Below are 19,240 nucleotides of genomic sequence, written 5' to 3'. Positions count from 1 at the left end.
ACCGTATTTAATTGTTTCCCAAGTGGCTCGAAAATGTCCCATTATCAAATATGGACAAATTTTGAAGGCATCCAAAAAGGCCCCCATCAATGTGTACATGAATAATTCACACTGTCGGTGCCAACTCTTTGTTAGAAAGATCAAATAAGCATTTGCATTACAGAAGAAGTAATCAATTACCTGTGTACCCATTTGGGAAAAGAAACAGAAGGCAGAGAGCCAAAGGAAGATAGAGTCTGAGTGAAGCAGAAGAATTCCAGCAAGCCCACACTAAAAATAAATGATATTGAGAATTTGAGATTACAACCAATTTCGTTGTCATCGTCGTCATCATATGATAATAAGACACAGAGCAGTATTAACAAGAAATTTCTCCAAAGAAGCATTGCTCCCCCCAAGCAATCTATAATATGGTACAGCACTGGTTGGTTTTTTTGGCTTGCTTGTAAAACATCTGTTCAAGAAACAGGTCCCTTTATCAGTAAGAGTTGGCATGACTAAAAAAATCAAACATATATGTTTTTTTTTAAGAATACACACTCAATATTAAAAAGTAGGCATTGTGCATAGCATCATTAATCTTCTAAAAAGGACGTATAGGATTATTAATATCAATAATTTGTGGCTCCTAGTGTACAGGCCATAGCCAAAAATTGCACCAATTGTTTGTTCTAACCATCGGTTTGGTCGCCTGCAAATGTATGAGCAGAGTATGCTCTGTAAAATGCACAGGTAGATGCAAGATGACATGATAAGTAAAAGAAAATTATATTCACACTCCCTTTCCCAGCATTTCCACGACATTTTGTTTGTCTTTTCAGCTCCACATCTTTTGACGTAAAATGATTTTTTCAACTAAAAAAGGTGTAAAATTATTTTTACACCCATTTTATGTTGAAAGAAACAGGGCATTCTTGAAAATTGGTGCATTTCCACTCCTTTTTTTTGCCTTTTCCTGGAAAAAGTCATTTTCAGGAAAAATCAAACAAAGGGGTGGAAATGCTGTAAATAGGGTCTGTGAAACGCTTATATTTGAATTTGCATTGATGTAACCTATACATAGGGCACGTGTATATCTGTCATAAATATGAGAACAATCCAAAATTCCAAACTGACATGTCAATACCGAACAGCCATTCTAAAAGTACATATAGTATATAAAACTTAAGCATAAAGCATCTAACATATAAAAAATTTACATTAAGATTAAATAGAGATGCATTTAGAATACAATAGCAACATATGAAATTTCATTTCGGACAAATGTAAGAACATGCGTACCAGGGCAAGTTAATATGGCAATTAAGAAAACGACTTTGTATAACGCTTATCCTTGTTCTTTGGTGTCATTTATATACTATTCATACAGCATCAACATCCTTTTATTTTACTAGATCGTGTCAGTCTTCAGTTTTCCAGGGTAGCCTAAGTGAAACTTACATAGGATATGAGGAAATCAGGGGACAATATTGGAGCTCCGTGAAGCTATAAAGCAATTTAAGAGAAGAAAATCATTTGTTGGTGGAAGTTGTCTCTTCTAATTCGAAGCCTGGGCCGATGGAAGTAAGTTTAATGGTGTAATATAAATCATTGATCTTAGTAGAAAGTTGGTACCCTCTTTTAGGCATATCTCAGGAAGCGCAGCTGATGTAGAGGACACTTCGGTAAGGGAAGACAAAGACCGATTGGAACTTTGAATCGGAAATAATTTTCCCCCCTTGTAGTCGCTAATCTAGTCATACTTCTATGTAATGTGTTTTTAGTTATTTGCACTGGTATCAACATAACCCCTATTAGATCAATTTAATACTTTTGAATCCTATATTTAAAGAAAACACATGTACATGCAGGCATATATGTACTTCTTACGCATGTAAATGAATCTGCATGGATTGATAGGTGAATGGATGGAAGGGGACATGGGTGCAAATGCATATATAAATACCTGAGAGGCTGCACTAAGATCAGAACTCTTCTCAACTAAGCTATCCAACTTTTCGCCTCGTGCAAGCACACTATCAATGGTATTATGCTGCACCAAAAAAAGTATTAAACTTTCTTTACCCAATCAACAAGAAATAAGTAAATAAGAATACATAAACCTCCAAGGGGACTGAAACAAACAACACTATCATTTTCTTCTTTCTTCTATTTTATAATTATCTGACATGTATTGTAACATATCTGACAGTCAATTCCCTGTATATTTACAAATGGTCAGTTCTTTTAAAGACATAAATCACATTAAAAATAAAAATAAAAATAAAAATGGGAGCTGATATTCACACCCATCGTTTTGGTATTTGTACCCATCTCTTCAAACTTCTTTGATTGGCTGTCAGCTAGTTGAGAATTGTAACATCCAATAAGGCCACGTTTGATACCAGCAAGATTTAGATTTGGATTTAGTTGATATTTTGAACTGGATCAGATCCTTAGATTTCCAAATCAGCTACAACAGTGCAAAAAATTTCGATTTTCAAATCTTTTATGCGAGACATTATTTGGAAATCAATATTTGTGGCAACTTCCGTCACCATCGCTGCTCCTCGACGTTGCTCCAGCAGCAGCGAGACATCCGTCCCTCTCTCTCTTTCTCTCTCTTAAAACATGATCATGAAGATGATTGATGTGTTTTGTATCCAAAACTCAAATCCAAATCAAAATACAAATGCATCAGGTATCCAAACGGGCCCTAAGAAAATTTTAAATAAACAAAGATTGCAAATATTAGTTTTCATAAAAGCAAGGTTCTAAATTTGGGTTTCGATTTTCATTTTCATTTTGGTCGCCATGGAAACGAAAACTGTTAAAGTATAAAAGATAAATAACTCCTTTCTCCAACAGCTTAAGCTTTTGGAGAAGTTGGCAAGTTAACATGGTATAAGAGCCAAAGGTCTCGAGTTCAAACCTCCCGGATATCAAAAATCCACATGCGATGGTCAGCCCAAAGTGGGACCACATGTGCCACGTGTTTGCCAAGTGGGCCACACGTGCGGGAGAGTGTTAAAGTATAAAAGATAAATAACGCCTTTCTCCAATAGATTAAGCTTTTGGAGAAGTTGGTAAGTTAACAGAAATGTTTTGGTTTCAGTTGAAATTTAAGTAGAAAACTCGTTAAATCGCATAAATGTATGAAACATATACACATAATACTATCAGGATCCAAAGACTGAATGGCTTTCCAAATCTCCATCTCTGTGGGAATAATAGAATAGTAAGTGGTGAATTTCATCGTTAACAAGTGTAGGAATGCAATCTAGCAGAGGAAGACTACGACCATTCTAGATCCGACCTACTACGCTTCCTAGTCCTGAAAGCAAAAGGATGAGCCATAAGCACGACAAGCGGGGTGGGTGCCGAAAGAAGCGCAATAAGCTGCCATGCCCATCCTCCTTCCTCCGGTCGCCTCACGTTTGTGTCTGACCAAAGTGAGTGTTGTACCTACTGAATGACTGACTTAGCGATCAATGAAGTAGTCGTTTGGTCGAAGCTGAAGAGATCAGAGGCAGAGCCAACCTTTATCAATCGAAAGAGAGAGAGGGTATGGTGCGAAGGGTCCAAGGAAAAGCAAAATGGGATCTTCGGTAAAGGGTCGGTCCCTTCTTATAGCCTTTGGTTGAGGCTAGGTGGCTAGTGCAGTCCTAGTCTTTGTTTTTTTTATTTAGTTGGATCCAAATGGAACTGAGAAGTTCAATCTCGTCGATACAAAGCATCAAGAAATGCTAGAATCAGCATAAACACGCACATAAAAACCAACATATAAGCAAGAAAGTCTCCAAAATGGTTTAGCAAAATCGCACACCTAGTTACATGTACTGTCGCACATAATGTAATAATTCAGTACACACACATTTCACAAGTAATTCATATAAATATTTATACATAATACATAACCATATTACGCATGCAATTTATAAAAATACAATTATGTTGATATAGTCATGGTTTTAAATTTCAACCGAAATCCGAAATTTCAGCCTGAAATTTCAGATTTCGGTCAACACCGAAACCGAAATCACCAACACCCGAGGTGGAACAAAATTTCGGCCAAAATTTCGAAATTTCTTTAATATTTCGTCCAAATTTTGGAGAAATTCAACCCAAAATCTCAAATTTTTTTAATTATATAGCATTTTTCCAGGCCGAAATTTCGGAAATATTAAATAAAATATTATTTTTCAATGGTGTACCCCATTTCAGCCTAAATTTCTATTTTGGTGAGGACCGAAATGCATTCCGAAACTGAAATTTAAAACCATGGATATATATCACTATATACTTACAGTTATGGTTTCGGTATGCATTGCGTTTTCGGTCTGCATTTCGTTGGGGATAAAAACGGAAAGATTTCAATCGTTTCGTGGTGGTTTTGACGGAAATTCATAACAATGCATAAAAGTTATTAGAAAATAAGAGTCAAACACACATTTAAAAAAAAAAAAAAAAAAAACTGTTCAATATATAAAGCAGACATTTTCAAACATTAAAGCAAATGCCAAATGCTAAATTGAGTGCAAGAAGAAACTGGCAACTTAGTCATCAGAGTAACCAGGATGCAATTGGCAAATGACGGAACATACAGCCCAAGACAAGGGTAAAAGCTCACCAGAGAACTTTCTCCTTTAATTATACAGGTTTCATCAACTAAGATAAACCACGCATGGAGACAATCAGGGTGCATTTTGAACTTTAAAATGTTAAGGATTTAGGTCAAATCATAGTTTCAAATTTCGGTTTCAGAATGCGTTTCGGTCCTCACCGAAACCGAAATTTCGGCAAAAATTTCAAAATTTCGGACGAAATCCAACAAAATCAAATAAAGTAATATTTTATCTCGGACAAAATTTCGGGAAAATATTAAATAATGAATAAATCCCATATTTTTTGGTGATCTTCCTTAAATTTCAGACCAAAATTTAGGGGAAACGAAAATTCAGACCGAAATTTAGGGGAAACAAAATTTCGGTCGAAATAAAGTAACGTTTTGGGTATTAGGGATTTCGCTTCCGGTCTCCCCCAAAACCCGAAATTTTGGATTACAGTCGAAATTTAAAACGATGGGTCAGATAGCCCATCTAAAGGCTGGATATCGACAATTATACAAAAATTATGTCTTTTTTATTTTGAAAAATATTAGATAATTTATTGAAGAGAAAGAATGATAGAAAAGGCAGTGACAATCGGTACTCGACAAGGACAAAAAAATAGAAACAATAATATGACGATTGATTATCCAATATGAGGATAGGATAAGAATCTATAAAACTGGTAAAATCTCCTTATTTCTCCTTGATGATGTATTTCTAATTAGCTAAGGGTCTGTTCAGTTGCACATCGGCAACAGAAAAGAAACGGAATGACGTGGCAGTAGGAAAAGGAAAGGAGAAGAAACAGCTAAGAAAGCAGCGGGAGTGCGCATTAAGTTTCCAGGAAACGAAAAAGAAACAACTAAAAAAGTAGCAGGAATGTGCATTCAGTTACCGGAAAACGGAAAAGAAACAGCACATAATATGTTATTTAGCACATATAAAGTAAGTTACGCCCTCATAGGCCCTACCAACTAGTCCACTGACACATATTGACAATAAAAAACTTAAGCAAATTTTAAAAGTAGTAAAATGGAACCAACAACAGCCAACGAGACTCATGATAACACCGATGCCGCCGCTTATGGCATCTCCTCTACCCTTTCCTTTGGCACCTCTTCTACCCTTTCCTTTGGCCCTTCCTCAACCCTTTCGCTTCTCCAATATTTAGCTCTCTCCAAATATGCGTCTAGCTCTGATTGAACCTCCGCCAACGTCCCATACGAACGAAAGCATACTCCGTTATATCTGTCAACCAGCTCATGGCACTTTTGCCAAAGATAGTAAATCTCTGGCCATCTATCATTAGAGACGACATAAGACTTTTGCTTTCTCATACTCACCTGACAAAACGACAACATATCACATCCAAATTGATAAGATAAGAATAAGTCACAATAAAAGTTAACTGCTACCATCAAAAGTTAACTACAACCATCAAAAGTAGTTAACTACCATTACATATCAAAAGTTAACTGCCACCATCAAAACTTAACTACTACCATTCAAAGTAGTTAAGTATCATTACATATTAACTAAGCTATCAAATGTTTACTCCTACCATAACAAGTTAACTACCACCATCAAGCAGTTACCTACCACCACAAAAAGCTAATTATCATTACATATAAAATAAAGGTACCACCAAAAGTTTATGCCACCATAACACCCATATCAAAAGTGCTATAAAAAAAGTAAAGTTCAGTGCAATGAAAAAATAGAAGAAATATCTCTCATCACCATCTTCTCTCAATAGGCTCATGCACCTATCTCCTGCCTTATGAAACGCCCCATCTTCCTACAGATATACGACATCTCGTCATTGTTGTACAAGATGAAAAGATGCGCTTCAGACGGATTTTTTATAAGATACTCCATGGTCCTCAGCAAGATCTCATGGGTAAAACCACTAACCCCTCTAACAGCTTCGCGAAGCAACACAAGATAACCAGGGACACTCGTACCTGTAAGTGCATCGGCAACCTTGTCCCTGCTCGTTGAAGGTCGCGACATGATGTTCACTATTACCCCAATCTGGCGACTTTTCTGTTGTCTGCTACCAACCCGCCTTAGTGGAGATGTCTCACTACCACCATTAATGGGATCTTCTGTCGGAAATGGTAGGCGTTGAGAGGTGGGGGTTTGCTCACCCACGAAGTTCTCCCCAATTTCATCAAAACTTACTGGCTGCAAACTTCTCTGTTTGGATTCAAATGAGTCCTAGAGGACGCCATTTTTGTGAACTCCTCTCCAAAGATTGTGTTTCATCAATCTGTCGTCTGCTACTAACCCCGCCTTAGTAGAGATGTCTCACTACCACCAACAATGGGATCTTCTGTCGAAGATGGTGGGCGTTAAGACGTGGGGGTTTGCTCATCCACGAAGTTCTCCCCAATATCATCAAGACTTACTGGCTATGAAGGTTCTCTGTTTAGATTCAAATGCGTCCTAAGGGCACCTCTTTTGCGAACTCATCTTCAAAGATTTTGCGTTTCATCATGTAGCAGGTTGGTAGCAGACGACAAAGAAGTCGCCAGACTGGGGTAGTACCGGACAGCATGTAGCGACTTTCAGCGAGTATGGACAAGGTTGTTGATGCGCTTACAGGGATAAGGTTGCCGATGAGCTTACGAGTGCCCTTGGTTATCTCGTGAAGCTTCGCGAAGCTGTTAGAGGGGTTGGTAGTTTTACCCAGGAGATCTTGCTGAGGACCACGGAGTATCTTACCAAAAATTCATCTGAAGCTCATCTTTTCATCTTGTACGACAATGACGAAAGAAGGTCATACATCTGTAGGAAGATAACGTGTTTCATACGACAGGAGATTGGTGCATGAACCTATGAAGAGAAGATGGTGATGGGGGACATTTCTTTTATCTTTTCATTGCACTGAACTTTACTTTTTTTATAGCACTTTTGATATGGGTGTTATGGTGGCATAAACTTTTGGTGGTACCTTTATTTTATATGTAATGATAATTAGCTTTTTGTGGTGGTAGGTAACTTGCTATATTATGAGTAAACATTTGATAGCTTAGTTAATATGTAATGATACTTAACTACTTTTGATGGTGGCAGTTAACTTTTGATATGTTAATGGTAGTTAACCACTTTTGATGGTTGTAGTTGACTTTTGATGGTAGCAATTCACTTTTATTGTGATATATTCGTATCTTATTACTTTGAATGTGATATGTTGTCGTTTTGTCAGTTAAGTATGGAAAAGCAAAAGTATTATGTCGTCTTTAATGGTAGACAACCAGGGATTTACTATCCTTGGCGAGAGTGCCATGAGCAGATTGACAGATTTAGCGGAGCATGCTTTCGTTCGTATGGGACGTTGGCGGAGGCTCAATCAGAGTTAGACGCATATTTGGAGAGAGCCAAATATCGGAGAAGCGAAAGGATTGAGGAAGCGCCAAAGGAAAGGGTTGATGAGATGCCAAAGGAAAGGGTAGAGGATGTGCTACAGGCGGTGGCATCGGTGCTACCATGGGTCTCGTTGGCCGTTGTTGGTTCCATTTTACTACTTTTAAAATTTGCTTCTTAAGTTTTTTAGTGTCTATATGTGTCAATGGACTAGCTGGTAGGGCCTATGAGGGCGTAGCTTACTTTATATGTGATAAACAACATATTATGTGCTGTTTCTTTTCCGTTTCCTAGCAACTGAATGCACATTCATGTTGCTTTCTTAGTTGTTTCTTTTCCATTTCCTGACAACTGAATACACACTCCTGCTGCTTTCTTGGCTGTTTCTTTTCCTTTCCTTTTCCTACTACCACTTCATTTCCGTTTCTTTTCTGTTTCCGCTGTGCAACTGAACAGACCCAAAAAGATTGAGTTGGAGAAAATAAGATGACACGACGGATAAGTGGGATTCCACATAGGAGTCAGCGCTTTCCGTTTCTTGGCAACAAAATGGCACATTTAGGCACTTTCCACGGAAACGAGGGCTATTTTCTTTTCCGTTTCCGTTTCCGTTTCCTAGTTGCAACTGAACAGACCCTAAGTAATCTTTGGCTCATATTGCAAGTGAACCTATTAGAAATACATCAAAAGTATAGAACTTACTAGAGAATTGAATAATCACACAAAAAAAGCAATAGATCTTCACAAACAATGCTTGAGAAAGATAAATTGACAATAGATTTGAGTATAACATGGTCAAAAAAGGGAAAAACTCAAAATCCAAAAGGGAAAACTCGTAATAATTCTGTGATATCTTAAGTGCACCAAAACTTCACACACACGCATAAATATAGGCCACAAAATAGACAATAAATCAATTTCAGCCCTTCGACCAAATAAATAAAGCCATATTTCTATTTTAGAGCAGACCAACAAAAAAAAGTGTACTAAGTAATGTCTTAAAAACACTATTCATGTTTTCATTACACAAGTCCACCAAAACCTACTTAAAGTTTGCCCAAATCATTATAAATCTTCATAAATTAACATAACTACTATAAATCTTCATAAATTATCATAACTATGTTTGTCTATTTGTGTGATGAAGTGAGCTTTGTAGAACACAGTATTCAAGTTGGCAAGATGTTTTCATTCCCCTCTAACCTACTTTTGAATCTTGGTCAACCCTCTTCCCTTGAATCATCTTTAGCTGAAATATGGATGGGTTCATGAACTTTGCTTGCATCCATATTCATGCTTTTGTTTGATGCATTCCAAAGCAATCAAAACCAGGAACAAAAACAGAAGTTTCAGCTTAGAAAGCCAGAAACGGGGTCGAAACTGACCGTTGCTGTACTCTGTAGAGATGGTGTCAAAAGATCATCATGTCGACATTAGCAAGGGATGGCTCGAATACTTCAGATGGACTAAAAACTCAGGGAAAAATGTTGCCTCATATTTATTGGGATTTTTAAAGGGAGATGATTTTTTCAACCCTCCCTGTAGGATTATGCGCCTCACTTTTAAAGTGAATTGTGGCAGACTTCAACGCTTTTTGATGTCAAATCACGTTAAAAGGGGGCACATAATCCTACAGGCGGGGTGAAAAAATCATCTCCCTTCTTAAATTTTTCATTGAACTTTCACATTGAATTTTGGTAGATTTTAGAAGTCCCAAGCTAAGATAAGCCTAGTTTCATGCATGAAGTTTCTATTTTTGAGTAAAATTAGACTCTGGATTACATTTAGGGAGTTTTTTTTTTTTTTGGTATGTATAAAAGTCCTTACTTTGAGTAAGTTTTACAGTAAACATGAAAGAAATCTAGCATAAGAGCAACATCGATCCCAAGAGTTGCTTCTATTTCATTTGATGAAATTGAGGTCATGGAAATTATGGTCGAAGAAAAGGAAATCTCAACAAATGTTTATAAACAATTCACATCTAAAAAAGACAAAGTAGACCATGCTTTGAAGCAACAAAAAGAATATGTGAGATTTTCAACAATTGCATCAAGGACAAGCTGAAGACATGTCAACGGAGGTTAAAAAAAATACTGCAAACAAGGTAGGTGTACCATGGGAGGAAAACTTCCAAATCTTATAATAGATGAGACACTAATGAAAACATTGCTTCAAGGCACATAGTGGACAAATTACAGTTGAAGGAAGAAAATTGTCGTCAGTTGTAGAATATAGAAATGAATCGAGAAGTATGAGTTGGGTAGCAAGAATGGTGTTCTATCAACATCCCCTTTATAAGCATCTAGTATGAAATTACCTTTCTTGAAAATTGGTAAATCAAATCTAAAAATTTGGGCTTCTTTTCAAGAATGATAGGAGACATTTCATATGGTTGGAAAGAAGTGAACGACAATTTATTTTTCATTATTGCGTAGTATAGCTATCTTGGAGAGATATTCAAGACCTATAACTTCTTAGTTATGGTTGTTCAAAACAAATGCAGCAAGACAAAAGTAGAAGAGAATCTAAATGCAGCTACATAAAAGTATAGGTTTACATGAAAGCAAGTCACACAGAAAGGGCAAAGAATAAAGAAAAAAGTTAAGCTCAAGTGAACTATAATTCCACTCACAATAATAATTTTCGTTTCATCCAGATCCCTCTGAATTTTCAACAACTTATCAGCCTCTGCAGGGTCCTGAAAGGAAAAATTAGATAAGTGTTTTTCTTGTTGATTTTTTTTGAAAATGTAAGTTATATTTGAAACAGCTTTCACCCAAAACAAAAGTATAATGTGATGAAATGTAAAAGTAAAATGGACAACTGATTTCTAACTGTACTCCCATCTACAGCTGTAACCTGTGCATCTAGAAACCAAAACAAGGAATATACCTGAAATTTTGTGAGAGCTTCATTCAAATAAGGCCATGGTTGTGTGGCATCTTCCTGGACTGTTCTCCAAGATTCCCCAAAATTCTTCTGATACTCATCAAGTACCTGCCAAAACATTTTAGCTAAATTAGCCTTCCATGCAATTAGTTGATGAATTTCTTGTGCGCAATTTTACATCAGAGGATTTAAAGGGTGTATGTCCATACAATTAGTTGATAGATATCTTATGAACGATTTTATACCAGATGATTTATAGGGTGTTATTCAGCACCTGATTTCCACTAGAGCATGATAAATTTAAAGCATAAAACACAATGGAAGTGGATCAGATTGCAACTATGCATGCTAGGGAAAAGAACACAAGCCAAACAGAATTTATTGATAACCATCAGTGGATTGCAAGAAACAATATGCCGGTTAAAGGTCAACACCAAGCAATGGTAGTCGCTCTCTAAATCATAGTGCCCAAGGTCATGGAAAAAATGATCCACTTCTACTATTAGGAAAACCACCGTAAACATGCATGGTAAAAACATGTCATAGCCAAGGTTTTAAATTTCGGTTTCGGCTATAATTTCGGGATTCACCGAAACCGAAATTTCAGTCGGTTGAAATTCAATAGAAGTTATCCAAACTACGGATTTTTCTCCCGAAATTTCGGTAATTTCGGCTGAAATTCCAGGAATAAAATAATAATATTATATAGAAATTTCGACCAAAATTTGGTACGTTTTGGGAATTTTGGTTTCAGAACGTTTCGGTTTTGGTGTCGAAATTTAAAACCTTGGTCATAGCTAATAAATTTGTTCCCACAAAACCCCAATGAGTGTTTGATATGAATGCAGGAAGTTGGAGAACATAACATCACATAAGCCACACCTAAAAACTATTCCTAACAAAGGTTCCGAATGTCCATATCGACCTCCAGAATGGTATAGATCTAAATTATTTTATTTTATTCTGAATGAAAAGAGACAAGATATAATCGATAAAAAAATATACAAAGCTCGGGGTCGGGTGGCCCAATTAAGATAGTTATGATGTCAATACAGAAACTACAACTGCTCTACTAACTATACAAGAAATGAATTCCAGGAGCAAAGTTCCGGTATATCGATCCGTTCTCCAAGGTATCTATTAGCTGACACATACCACATATACCTGAGTCGATTTTTTCCCATTTTTGGTCACATGAACCCAGAAAATTTTCTAAAGGATTCATTAGCCGACCCAAACTAGTTTGGGGTAAAGGCTTAGTTGAGTTGAGTTGAGTTGAGTTGAGTTGAGTTGAGTCGAGTCGAGTCGAGTCGAGTTGAGTTGAGTCACATGAACCCAGACAATAGAGCGATGATTATTTTTTGGACCACAGTTTCCTACGTGCCTAATTTTAATCTTTTGCATATTTCTCCAATAATACCTATTTTTGTCATTTAATGTAATTTTTAATGTTTGGCGAGCTTCTCAGGCCTCTGGGAATGCTGGTGGTCCATTTGTCTATATATTTAACTTAATCCACAACTACAACTAGATCTAGATGTCTAGAAACATATGAAGAAAATAAAGAACAGTATAAGTATGTGTTAAATAACACAATTTACGCAATACAATGTAAGCTTCACAAAATATTAAGTGTCATTAGTAGATGAATATTAAAAATTTCAAATAATAATACACCAATACTAATCTACACATACAGATAGGGATCTACTTGGGAAATGACTTTGGAAATATGGTAAAGATAGAGATCTCATATGAAGAAGGGTTACTAATGCAAAATATGACTCTCGAAATATAGAGAATAAGGGTAAAAGAGAGAGATTTTCCAAGGAAAAAAAATCACATGTTTGATACCTTAACTCTTAGCTTAAAGTTTAAGGCCTTCTAATATTTAGGAAAATCATGAAACAATTAATGGGCCATGTAGAGAACAGAGGAGAGAGCTAAAGTTTTTAGCTTTTTACACATACATCAAAAATGTAATCATGTTAATGGAAAAATCACAGACACATTATAAAATCATTTGACTCAACCTAGTAGACTCGTTTTTCCATTGACAAGTTCTTAACCAAGTTTGAGTCGTTGAACATTGGTCCTAGGAACCATGGTTTTAAATTTCGACCGAAATCCGAAATTTCGGATTTCAGTGAAGACCGAAACGAAATGGTACTGAAACCGAAATTTCGGAAATTTACCAAATTTCGTTCGAAATTTCGGAAATTTATTAAATAATAATTTTTATTCCGTTAACTGATTTGGAACGAAATTACCGGGATTTCGTGGGCCAATACCAAATTTTGCCCGAAATTTCGGGATTTCGGCTGAAATTTCGTTTTCGCATAACTTCGAAATTTTAGCCGAAACCGAAATTTTAAACCATGCTAGAAACATAATTTTGGCTACAGACCGCACACTTCTAGGCATACTTCCGTCCACAAGCCAAATGTTCAAGCAACCGGATGATGAGTATCGGCATCAAAGGAAAACGAAGAGTGGCTAAGATATGATGGGGTCCAAAAGGAATGCTATAGGATTTTTTTAATTACTCGTAGGTAGGGGTGTAAACGAGCCGAGCCGAGCCGAGCTTGGCCAGGCTCGGCTCGGTTCGTTAAGCTCAAAAGCTTGGCTCGGGCTCGGCTTGGCTCGGTCAGGCTCGGCCAAGCTCGCGAGCCTTACCGAGCTCGGGTTATATTAAGTTCACACCCCTCATCTTCCCTGGACAGCCCTATCTAGTGTAATTTGACTACTTTTTTTACACTATGGGGGGTGGTCCAAGTAACAAATGGGGTTCCAAAAATGAAGTGACATATTTTGCCTCCCCCTTTCACTCCATGGACAACCCTTTTAGTGTATATATTAATATATAATATATATATTTAAATATATTAAATTCTTAACGAGCCGAGCGTGGCCTAAATCGGGCTCGGCTCGTTAAGGATTTGAGCCGAGCTTTTTTCGAGCCGAGATCGAGCGAGCTTCTGAGCCCGAGCCAAAATTGACACCCTTACTCGTAGGGGTATAATTGTTATTTTATTTAATAGGGTTATATTTGTCATTTTGAGGTTTTATTTTTTAATGTAATTGGGAGGGCTTTTAGGCATTTGGGTGAGTCATTGGTGTCATATTTCTATATAAACAGAATTGAAATTTTATTCATAGGAGATGTTTGTTGTTCGTTTCAAAGAGATTTCTTTTCTTTTCGTTACCTAAGTCTAGCAGTCTTCTCCTAAGGTTCTTGATTCATCCCCTATGAGTTTTCCTACATTAAAAGACCTTACCAATTGATGAGCCCCATTGTGGATATCCCACAAAAAGCTCGTCAATTAGAGGATGCCAACTTTGCAACCAATGACGTTGAATGAGAAATGCTGTCCACTTTCATTTCAGACATTCATTCATGTCGGAGATCCAAGGTGGGTCTCACCAAATGGATAATGGACCCACGTATCTCCCATGTCCTAATCAAAAGAAATCAAATTACTCAACAATAATTACAATCCAGAGGGGAAAAGCAAGTAGAATGCAAACAGTAGTATGATCCCGTTCATTGGAGCAGATGTAGTCCCTTCAAATAAATGAATAATAAAGGACCGCCTTTTAGCTTTGTTCCAGGTATAACACCAAGGGATGGAATGGATGCAGTATAATTTCATATTTGACTTTGAAATAGAGGAACACTATTAAAAGCACTCATTTGAAAACAACAATTAACAAAACACTAACTTAAGGTAATACTTGTAGAGTGATAGCAAGGGTAGCAAGTGGTAAAAATTAGAGCCAAAGAAGGAGTTCTAGCAAGGATTTCGGAGAAGGAAAGACAACTTGGACAAGACTCCAACTAGTAGTATTTGGTGCCCGGTAAAGCAAAGCCAATCTGTCAAAGATGCCAATTTTGGCATTAAAAATAAAACAGGAATCCAATGCCAAATACATAAAGGTAAACACAGTTCAGCAGCTAACTAAAATTACATCTGCAGATTCAATACTATATAGAAAAAGAGAAAATCCAATGCAATGAAACCCAGATTACATTCTGTAGATAAACACTAATAAAAAGGTTCCAATGTTAATAAAAATACGATATGGCGAGTCTCTTATTGCGGTAAACTTATGAGCAAGATGCGGTTCAGATCCAAACTCCTGATAGTCTCGCTTCCAAACCCATCCAAACACAAAGTTCAGCGACTAGGAATTTTCACTCATGATGCCTCAAAGAATAATAGATTCTAGACTTAGTCAATTATAACAAAGAACATGACCTTGCATAGGAGAGAATGGAAGAAAATGATCCATGTAGACGAATCCAACTAGTGTCAGGATTAGACTTAGTCAATTTGAGCCTGGTAGATCCTTTCACCTTCTTCATGAAAATTTTCTAAAGGATTCATTAGCTGACCCCAACTAGTTTGGGACAAAGGCTTAGTTGAGTTGAGTTGAGTTGAGTTGAGTTGAGTTGAGTTGCCTCAAAGAATAATAGATTCTACATAAGGAATATATATTCCAATACAACAGAAATATGTGCACATGTTCCTCTATCTCATAAGTGTATGTTTGAGATTCAAACCAACCCAAGATCTTCCTTAAAAGCCCCAACCAACATGCAAACTCTGTGTAACTACTTTTCTATTAGACGCATGCCCAAAATATGCATGTGAATTGGTGAATAGTTTCATGAAGTGGAAGGAGTAGGACTGAGTTCAAGAGTGAGGGAGGTAGCAATTCTTGAGATAGTTTAGAATGGGATTGTCCTAAGAAGGGTATTAAAAAATTATTTCAGGCATTCATTTATATTACACAAATGACATCATATTTCTCAAGAATGAATATGTTTGAGAGAAAGAACATAAAACACAAATTACAGCGTGCTTGATCCCATTGATTGGAGCAAATTTGACTCCATGAAAAAACAACTGACCTCCTTGTACAGGCACTGGTTCCAACTATAACACCGTATAGCTGGGTGCACTATAATGTTGGATTTGACTTCTGTAACAAGATATAACTGGGTGCACTACAATTTCGGATTTGGCTTAGGAACACAGGCACAATACTAGAGCCAGCCTCTTTTCAGAAACAAGAAAACAACAATAAAAACATTAATCAGGTCATAAGTAGATGTGCATGGTAACAATGCTAGTCTTTAGTGGAAGTTAAAAGAAGATACGGCACAGTAACATTTGCAGGATTCCAAAGAAGCACTCACAAGATCCATAGCCGAAAAGTAGGGGTCACTGGATCAGTGCAAACTAAAAAAAAAAAATCCAATTTTTGAAGATGCAAATGCTAGCAGATAAAGAAAACAGGAATCTAATGCCGCAATTTATAAAAGCACACAACTGCCACCTACACTTCACAGTGGCAATACAGCTGCAGATTCCATAATATATGAAATAGTGAAAATTCAATGCAACTGGAACCCGAATTACCTTGTTGAGAAGAGAGAATGCACTTCGCACAGGATAATGGTCATCCATAAAAGCCAAAGCACAGAGACCATTTCTGTTGTAAGCATGCACCTTGTATTCTGAAAAAAAAAAAATTTGAAAGAAAAAGATTTTACACCATCCTCCTTGCTTGACCCTCTTAACTAAAACATTAAAACAAACCCAGAAAAAAAAAATAGTTAACCAAACCCAACAATCATTTGTACAAGGAAGGAAATATAGATTACAGAGTAATGCATCAAGGATAAAATTGATGACGTCTAATAGCAACTTGAATTCTATTCAGCAAGTGAAATCAACGGAAAATGAAAAAAAGCAAAACCAAATACGAAAAAGAGAACGTGTGAAGGTGAATAGGTAGCTGTTCAGTGATCTTCTTATGTAGGGTATACTATGTGTAAGGAGTGAATCAATTAAATCAAATAAAAAAACAACTCCATCACCTGAAAATACTAAAAAATCCAAACCCAATAAACTTAAAAGAAAAATGCCTAATTTAAATTTCATCAGATGTTCAACCCTGACAACATTTGTACATATTTGTACAGATTTCTCTCATCTAATTACGTTTGTGTATTCTAACCTAAACAAAAACCATCTAACAACCAATAAAAAAACAGCTATAATTCAACAGATGATCAAATAAAATACCCAATTCTCAAATTAACGGAATGCAACAAAAAAGGATTTTTTTTTTTTTTCGATCGCTAATTGTAATTAAGAGAAACTGAACAAAAGAAACTGCAGACCATTAAAAATTGCTGGCAAATTGTAATTCAAAGAAACTGAACAACGAGAACAAGAAAAATGAAACCCTAGGAGAGATCAGAGACTAAATAAGAAAAATGAAACCCTAGAAAGATCTTTAACCTTCGTGCTGGACTGAATAACGTTGTCCTGGAGGTGTTCTTTGGGCAACGGTACGGCCAACAAAGAGAATGAATTCTTTGGCACCAGTCCTTTGAAAATATCCGAATTGGCTAACATCTGAGGCATTGGCAAGAACGATCGGATCTGATGATTCTGAAACGCATTTCAGAACCAAAAGAGCTGTGATTTTCATCTTTTTTTTTTCTTTTTTTCTTCTCTAGAGGCAGAGATCTATGTAGAGCTGTGAAATTCGATTTCTCTTTGGTTTTTACAAGAATCGAGGTCTGGAAAGTGAGAGGAGGAAAAACAGGAGAGAGAATTGGAAAAGTTTCGTACATACAAAGATGAGATCGGACCGTACACGTGGCATACCTTTTTTTTCTTTCTTTGATATGATTAGGGCCTACCAATTGGGGTCCACATCCCATTGCTGAAGTAAAAGAATCAAAGGTGCTAATGCTATGTGGGATTTATCTTCCAATACCTTTGATCGAAGGGCTAGAATCGTCTGATGAGTGTGTGTATATGGACCCGTTGGTACGGAAAATCAACATTTTTTATTATTATATTCCTTTGTTTGGATTGCAGGAAAAACATTTCTTAGTGGAAAATTTTTTATTAGGAAATTTTTCGGTTCCGTGTATAGGCAAAAGGTGAATCAGAGTAGTATCAAACAATGAAAATGCGGAAAAGTTTTTCCAAGTCTATAGGTACTGCAACATCAAATACATCACCCATTTCGAGATGGGAAATGATATCAGGGCTCTAATATTTTGATATTTCCGCTCAATTTCTTGTCTATTTAGTGCTAGAAGGGGCTGTTCCAAGTTTTTTTTTTTTTTTTTTTTAAAGGGAGAAAATATATGGGTTACTTTTTTTCAAATTTCAACCTACTATAATGGTGGTTTTGTGATTTAAAACATGAGCGGCATTTTGGTAAAATAAATCATTTCATATAATCCCGTGGGTAAAATAAATCATTTCGAAAAATCTCGCGGGACATTACTTATCTTCCTATTTGAACCCACCATCCCTTCCAGTTTAGGCCTCTACCAGCCTTCTATTTGAAATCTGATTTGTATGGCATTTTAATAAATTTCCATGCAAATCCATTCAATCAAATCCCCCCATGTTGTTGTAAAATAAATCATTTCAGAAAATCTTGTAGGACATTACTTCCCTTCCTCTTTGTACCCACCATCCCTTCCAGGTTAGGCCTCTACCGGCCTTCGATTTGAAATCTGATTTGTATGGCATTTTAATAAATTTTCATGCAAATCTATTCAATCCAATCCCCCCTTGTTGTTGTAAAATAAATCATTTCAGAAAATCCTGCGGGACATCACTTACCTTCCTATTTGAATCCACCACCCTTCCAGGTTAGGCTTCTACCAGCCTTCTATTTGAAATCTGATTTGTATGGCATTTTAATAAATTTCCATGCAAATCCATTCAATCCAATCCCCCCTTGTTGCTGTAAAATAAATCATTTCAGAAAATCCCGCAGGACATTACTGTAGACACCCCATTTTGACCGAACCCCTTTCCCTTTTGTTTTGGTTAGAAACCCTATTAGACTAATGTTCTAGAGCCCCACTAGGAGACACACTATGTCTCATTAAGGCACTTCTCCTTTGGAGACAAGCCTTGTTGTTTAGAACATATTCCTTAGGGAGCCTATCTTAGTTTTGTAGAAGGTAAACTCATAGGAGGCAGGACCTTGCCTTGTTTGTAAAATCTTCTTCAAGTTGTATCCTAACTTGTACCCTTACTAGTTGGAGACCAACTTGGTCTGTTAGTTGCCTCATCCCTGTTTATCATTGTAAGGGCAATGATAAGGATACTTGGAGTCCACTTTTGTGTCCACGAGATTTGCTTAGTCTCATTAGCCCCTATTTTGGTAGTATTATTAGAGAGTCTTTGACTCATTCATTTTTTAGGTGGTATTATTAGAGAATCCTTAACACATTCGTCCTTCTTGTAGCATTACTAGATAGTCTGTGACTTGTTTGCTCATCTCCTTCGTATTATCGGTTAAGAGTTTCTCCTTAGTGTTGTTATCACTCTTCTTTAGAGACT

General features: G+C 36.6%; 1 protein-coding gene across 1 annotated transcript; it reads right to left on the bottom strand.

Moving 5' to 3' along the window:
• Positions 1-112: 112 nt before the first annotated feature.
• On the bottom strand, positions 113-17,464 carry LOC143852992 (VAMP-like protein YKT61). The gene is made up of 6 exons (XM_077362685.1): positions 17,162-17,464; positions 16,274-16,371; positions 10,851-10,955; positions 10,591-10,656; positions 1,946-2,032; positions 113-454 (listed from the first exon to the last, which is right to left on the bottom strand). The coding sequence occupies exons 1-6, from the start codon at positions 17,352-17,354 to the stop codon at positions 404-406; spliced, it is 600 nt and encodes a 199-aa protein (XP_077218800.1). The 5' UTR covers positions 17,355-17,464; the 3' UTR covers positions 113-403.
• Between the last annotated feature and the right edge of the window lie 1,776 nt (positions 17,465-19,240).

The sequence above is a fragment of the Tasmannia lanceolata genome, unplaced genomic scaffold (assembly GCF_043159265.1).
Source record: "Tasmannia lanceolata isolate RefF3 unplaced genomic scaffold, GAP_Taslan_0.1 ptg000019l, whole genome shotgun sequence".
In the NCBI taxonomy this organism is placed as follows: domain Eukaryota; kingdom Viridiplantae; phylum Streptophyta; class Magnoliopsida; order Canellales; family Winteraceae; genus Tasmannia; species Tasmannia lanceolata.
The sequence above is the reverse complement of the archived record's forward strand: the minus strand, read 5'-3'. Positions and strand labels throughout refer to the sequence as shown.

Excerpts from the sequence above, each read along its gene's own strand:
- LOC143852992 (XM_077362685.1), bottom strand. The coding sequence starts at position 17,354 with ATGAAAATCACAGCTCTTTTGGTTCTGAAATGCGTTTCAGAATCATCA. Across the intron at positions 16,372-17,161 it reads TTATTCAGTCCAGCACGAAG|AATACAAGGTGCATGCTTAC; the intron begins GTTAAAGATCTT and ends TTTTTTTTTCAG. Across the intron at positions 10,956-16,273 it reads CATTCTCTCTTCTCAACAAG|GTACTTGATGAGTATCAGAA; the intron begins GTAATTCGGGTT and ends ATGTTTTGGCAG.